General features: G+C 55.2%; 1 protein-coding gene across 1 annotated transcript; it reads right to left on the bottom strand.

Moving 5' to 3' along the window:
* Positions 1–1,342: 1,342 nt before the first annotated feature.
* Positions 1,343–2,568, bottom strand: LOC131401629 (ral-GDS-related protein-like). Its single transcript, XM_058536889.1, has 2 exons — positions 2,536–2,568; positions 1,343–1,762 (listed from the first exon to the last, which is right to left on the bottom strand). Exons 1-2 carry the CDS (start codon positions 2,542–2,544, stop codon positions 1,349–1,351), a joined length of 423 nt encoding a protein of 140 aa, XP_058392872.1. The 5' UTR covers positions 2,545–2,568; the 3' UTR covers positions 1,343–1,348.
* Positions 2,569–6,466: the final 3,898 nt, after the last annotated feature.

Genomic DNA, 6,466 nt, shown 5'->3' with positions numbered 1-6,466 from the left:
CACAGTTCTGTCCCAGATCCACCATTTGGCCCAAGGCTGTGCAGCCCCTGTGTCCACAAGCTCTGTGTGACCTCACAGTGCCCATCCCTGGGACAGGCAGAATGTCCTCCCCTGTGAGGTGCAGTGAAGACAGAAGGAGCAGCAGAGGCCTGGCTTCCTGAGGACAGACTGGGCTGCTTTATGAAGAAAGGAACCCCCACCCACTCCATCCACCCGCCAGCCTGGAGGATGATGAGGGCCAGCTGATGGGTCCACATGGAAGCCAGAAACCTGCTCATTCTGCCAGCTCCTCACCTCTTGGAACAGTCCAGGCGACACCACTGTATCCCGTGACCAAGGCCTCCTGCCCCAAACAGTCCCCACCTGCCCCTGCAGCTCACACCCCCCGCTTCCTGTCCAGCTGGACAAGACAGACCGTTATTTCTCGGGGAACCTTAAGTGAAAAACTTACCAAAGCACATCCTGCCTGGTCCCTCCTCACCTCACCTCCCGTCCTTCCAGTTCTCCAGCCTCCACTCACCTCCTTGAGAAGCTTCCTGCTCTTCTGGTGGCATGTTTCGATTATGTTTTTCAGTATTTGCCAGTTCTTCCTGAGGAGGGAAAAAAGGAAAGAAACACTGTGGAGTGGTTTGAGGGTAAATTCCTTTTGTTTGAAAACCCAGAAGATCCAGACAGCCTGGATGAGCATTTTCACTGTGTCCTCTGAGCCCTGATGTGTCTGGGACTGGGGAGGGGGCTCTCCTATTGTCACCTGGGGCCTCCATTCTCTTATTTTCTCAGCAGATGTGTTTTAAACAGTCTTAATTTCACGTGGACAGAGAGTTCTGTTGCTGAAAACACTTGAAAATCTTCAATTTGGTTCAAGCCATGATCTGTCACTTAGGGAAACTGATCCCTGAAGCAGAACCACTGGCCTAAGTTGTCAGAAAGACTTCAAGCCTGCCAACCAGGTCAGACCCTAACCCCAGGCTTTGCTGTCTCCCAGGAGGTCCCAACTGACTGAAGGGCAATGCCAGCCCTGTGGGGGGTGTCTGGTCCACCCAGGTGGTGCTCGCATGGAGAGAGGCCTACCCACCTGGACACCTGTCTCCACGTCTCTTTTAAACGTTGAATGGAGGGGCCCTCCAGAGCCCAGAGGATCGCATGGAGAGAGGAAAGGTTCCTCAGGCCGTGGCTTTCCTGGGGAAGGGAAGAGAATGAGCTGTGAGGGGGAGCTGGTGCCCTGCTTCCTCCGGCTTCTGTCGCCTCATTGACGTCTCCTGTCCTGGATGAGACAGCAGCTCAGGGAACCCGGGAAAGGCACAGCTGGAACCTGATGAGGAATACTTCCAGGTAGGAGGATTTCAGCTCAAGCCAAGAAAGGAGCCCAGGAAGGGGTGAGCTTCCCACCACTGGGACCAGGAGTCAGGTCATCGAGGCCTGGCAGGAGGGGCCTAAGGATTGTGCAAAGGCTCAGACCACGGACTTCAAACATGAGAGCTGAGAAAGGAGAAGGGGCAGTTCCCCCGACTCCAGAGAGGGGCTCCCAGGGCCTCCCACATCTTACCTTGGCCACCTGGATCCAGAGCTCCACCACCCTGGCCCTGACCTGGGCCGTCATGCTCGGGTCCCCAATGCAGGTGGTGACGATACATTCGACCACTCTGTTAAAGTGGGTCATGGTGGCATGGATGGTCGGTGCCAGGTGCTCATTGCCCCTGTTGTCACACTGGGACCAGATGGAGTCCAGGAATTCGTGGGGCCTCACTGTCTTGAAGAGCTCCTGGGGAGGACAGGGATTGTCACCCAGCCCTGCCACAGCCCAGCTCAGCATCCGCAGCCCCCAGTCCCAGGCCAGGTCAGTGGTGAGAGCTGGAGCTCAGGAATCGGAGAATGCGACCTGAGGCTTGTGGGAGTCCCTGGGTGTTGCTTGTGTCCCCTGAGGGCACCCAGCACAGGATGACCCAGGAACGCATACTGTGGCGCAGGGAAGTGGCATTTGCTCGTCGCCCAGTCTCACTTCCTCCAAGCACCAGAACTCAGCTCCTGCATGACCATCTCTAGGGGCATCTTCCACCCATTCTGACCATCCTGGGGTCTGACTCCTCTTTCAGATGCACATTCCCCCAAGGCAGCAACAACCACGGGCTTTGTTTGTCTGCCTTGTAGTCATGTACACATTAAGTGCCTAATTAGTGTTGAGGCTGTTGAGGCCTCCTGGGCAAATGAGTGAACTACCCAAGGACGAGACAGCACTTCAGTGTGCTCCCCTCCCCCACCAAAGCGCAGACTCTGCCCAACTTCCTCTCTGCTCCACCTCATCCATCTGCACAGCCACTCTGCATGGCAGCTGCTCTCAAAGTCCATCCCTACTGTCCACATGAGGACAGCAAAGGCTTGGGAGTTAAGAAGGCTGCTCAGGTCACATGAGGGTAAGTGGGGAAGCAAGAGGTTGGACCGAGATCATGGGATTCTGGATCAGGAAATGGCAGGTCTGGGGCAGCTCACGGCACAGGGAAGGCCGGCCCCAACTGTCCTGAGAGCCCCGCTGCTCACCACATCCATCAGTGTCAACTGCTCTGCCACCAGCCGGGGAGGGAACTCCAAGAAGTCAGGCTTCTCCTCCCTCAGCAGGTTCTTGGTGGTCACGTCCCAGGGGCAGGTGGGCTCTGGGACTGGATCTGGCTCTGCTGTTATCTCTCCAGGTGGAGGGAGGATTCTCCCTGGAGCCAATGGTCCAGCTGGCTCCAGCTCAGGAGCTGGCACTGGGGCTGGAGCTGATGGTGGTGGTGGCTCTGGCCCTGGAGGGACTGATGGAGGTGACACTGGCTCCAGCTTTAGCACAAGTGGTGGAACTAGAGCTGGAGCTGGATCTAGCCAGGGAGCTGGCCCTTGCTCTGGTGCTGGAGCTGGAGGGAGCTCTGGAGATGGTACTGTAGCAGGAGAAAGAAACAGTGTCACTCAAGTAGCTGACTTCCCCTGTGCCTGTCAAAGCCAGGAAAGACCCCACTGCCTTGAAGTGAACCAAGCCTCCGAACACTCTGCAAATTGTCATCCCAGACTGCAGTTGCCTCACCTTCCAGCTCTGCCTCAATGGGCCGTGGATGCTCCAGCTGGACCTGGAGAAGGTAGGCGTGGCCCTGCAGCCCCGAGCCAGGCAAGCTGAGATGCAGAGAGGCCAGCTTCATGCTGAAGCAGGGATGGTGCAGGAGCTCCCAGAAATCCTGCCCTGGGTCCAGGCAGGTTCCCACCACAGAAGAGATGGCACTGGGGGAGGCAATTGGGCAACAGAGTCAGAGGCCTGGCCTTTCCCTCCACGCTTCTCACCCAAGACACCCTGGCTTGGGACTGAACCCTATGCCTGTCCCTCTCCATCCAGGTGAGAGCCACATGGCAGCCCTGACCCCTGTGAGGCTGTCCTGGCAGTGGCAGGCCTGCTTATCCAGCAGGTTGACACAGAGTCTCTTGTGACTCTCTTCCCACTGACACTCTTCTCCTGAAGGTCTGGGACACAGCCCACCCCAGCCCTCCATGCACTTGTGCAACTGGACTGAGCACTGAGACAGATTTGTGACCAGGTTGCTCACACACCTCCTGTTCTGGGCCTGGAGGCGGTGGTGAGAAGAGGTAGATGTGGAGAAGGGGAGGCAGATTCAAATGGGTCTGTGGTGGGAATGGGTTTCTAGGGGAGAACTCAGCCCAGCCACCCCTCTGGTTCCCAGGGGTCCTGGCACCCATCCATAGCTCTTTGACTCCTGTCCTCCTGGAGTGGAAGCCACCGGGCCTCTGCCTTCCCATGGGAATCAAAAGATGCGTGAGATGCGGCTTCTGACAGGCTCCCCTCAACCACAGCCTCCATCTCTCCCCCCACAGCTTGTTCTTTAGAGACAGGAGGCCATCCTTCTGGACCCAAAGACCACTCACTTTTTTAGGTGGTCCTGCGCTCTGCCCTCCTGGCTGGAATAAGGGGAGATGCCTCCAGATGTAAAGGAGGCTATGAGGGCATCCCTTGGGATGGACGGTGGATGACAAGACCTGCGAATGATGTCGAATGTCAATGTCTGACTCTCAGACGTAAATTGAGGCCACGCATTGTGTCTCCTTCATTCACTGAGTTTACTGTCTCCAAATGTCCTGCATGCAGTAGGTGCTTAATCTACATGGTTCAATGAATGTAGTCCACCCAGAACCATCCCAGACACCTGAGTGGGCCTAGGGCCTCTCTGCTGCCCCAGAGATCCTTGACTGGCTACCCCAAGGAAAAGGACCAGGACCAGCTGGATGGACTCTCCAACTCCTTGACAGGGTGGTTTCCATGTGCTTTTCCAAATTCAGAAAGGCCGCATCTCAGAGATGGGTGAGGCAGACTACTTTTCACGGGGAAGAGAGAAATAAACACCATGAACAACCACAGCACGTCCACAGCCCTCTCTGCAGAGCCAGGCACCAGGTAAGCACCCGCCATGGCTGATCCCATTAGTTCCTACAAGATCCCCATGAAATTTATCCTCTCCCACCCTACTTTTCAGAGGAGCAAACTGAGGCTCAGAGAGATTTGGTGACACTCCCAGGACACACAGCTGGCAGGGGGCAGAGTCACCACTGTGCTGAGGAGGGAGTGGCCACTCACCTAGTAAACAGCTGGTCCAGGACCTGGTGGGATGTGTCTAAGGCCGAGTAGTTGACCATGAAGGTGGTGAAGCTAGAGATGTTCCTCCTCAGGAAAGCTGGTGCGATGGACTCTGTCAGCTTCTCCATCATGCCTGTCTGGAGGGCCCGCATCCTGCAGGCCTCATTGAAATTCACGGTGGACTCATCCTCACACTGAGGGAGAGGAGGAGGTACATACACTCAATGACATCATGGTGAACCAGCGGGAGGATTGAGGTGAATTTCTACCCTCCTGTGTAGCTGGTGGGAAGGAGTGGAGGTCCAGATTCCTTTGGGAGTGGGACTGTGGAGCACTCTAATGAGAAAACCCTGGGGGGTTCCAGGGGAGACTCAGATTTGAGTCTGCATTCTAGTAGTGCCTTGGTTATCTCAGAGTCCTGGGTATGAAGACCCCTCTGCACCCACTCTCACCTCAGACCAGCCCTCTTCATTGATGGACTGGTGCACCTGTGTCCTCTCCAGGGAGATGGTGAACTGGAAACCATCTACCAGCTCCTCAACCATCACTTGGGTGCAGCTCTGCAGTGACAGTGCCCAGAAGTCAGGCCAGGAGGCATCAGGGGCCTGCCTGGACTTTGCCACAGAGGGAAACCCCACCACAGTTCAGGCACAGAGGGGCATCTGCATAGTCTCCATCAGGGAAGGAATGTGATGACACCTCGATGGCCTGGGATTCACATGTGGGTAGAAGAGCTTGGTCCCCAGCACTCACCATCCTCTCCTGCAGCCAAATCTTCAGTATGAACATGACACACAACCAGATCTCCACCATTTAGCTACCTGCTCCTGCTCAGGGTGGTTCCTCCTCATACTACCTTCTCTAACTCCACCTCCCACATACATACACACACACACACACACACACACACACACACAATGAGGGTCAAGGGGTGTGGGGCTGTCCATTTGGGATCACAGTTGTGGCCTGACCTAGAGTGGCCTGCCCTGGGCTACGCTGTTACCTGATGGTTCCTCCTGCCAAAAGGCCACAGACATTCGACGTGAGGGCTGAGCCAATGTCTAAAACGACTTAACATGCTCTCATTCTTGGCTTTCCGGGGGCCACAGCCTCGGAAAGTCACAGGACAACACGAGAACATCCTGCTGTGTCGAGTGTCTCCACTCAAATGAACTGGACAGGAGGCTGTGGTTACAGTGTGGGTGCCTGGTAACCAGAGTTCTAAGTTCTGTTGGGGGCTGTCACCAAGGAAGTGAGGTCACTTCTTCAAGGTTCTATTACTTGGCCCCTTCCTTCAATCAGACCCACCCAAAGCCCCCGCTATGCTGTTGGCTACTCTCCCTCCTTGCCCATGTCATCTCCGTCACTGTACACAAATATCCATCACCACCCTCCCCACAGCTCCTTGGGAGTGGAACCAGTGGCCAGCTTTGAGGAGACAGAGCTGAAGTCACACCTCTTTTATCCTACCAGTTCTGTGTCCTGGAAAAGCCACTGTGCCTCTCCAGATCTCCCCAGTCTCCCAACCTGCACAATGGGGATGGTGCTAAAAACAGCTTTCTAGGAACATCGTCAGGTGTATATGAGATAATACCTACAACACCTGTGGATTGGTGTCACATGTGTCTAATGCTGAACCTCCCATCTATGTCAGTTCCATCTGTGCAGCCTCCACAAACCCCCACTCCATACTTCTTGTCACACATCATTGGCCTGAATTTGGTCTGGTCACTCTTATCTGCAAGAGCGGTTAGGAATTTTATCTTTTAGTTTGTTGAATTGCCACCCAAAATAAAACTGATTATTTGTTCTGAATATTAAGGGAGAAGGTGAACAGTGGAAACTACCCGTGCTCTC

Source organism: Diceros bicornis (assembly GCF_020826845.1).
Source record: "Diceros bicornis minor isolate mBicDic1 chromosome 12 unlocalized genomic scaffold, mDicBic1.mat.cur SUPER_12_unloc_2, whole genome shotgun sequence".
Lineage (NCBI taxonomy): Eukaryota > Metazoa > Chordata > Mammalia > Perissodactyla > Rhinocerotidae > Diceros > Diceros bicornis.
Note: the sequence above shows the minus strand (reverse complement) of the source record. Positions and strands in the feature narration are given on the sequence as shown.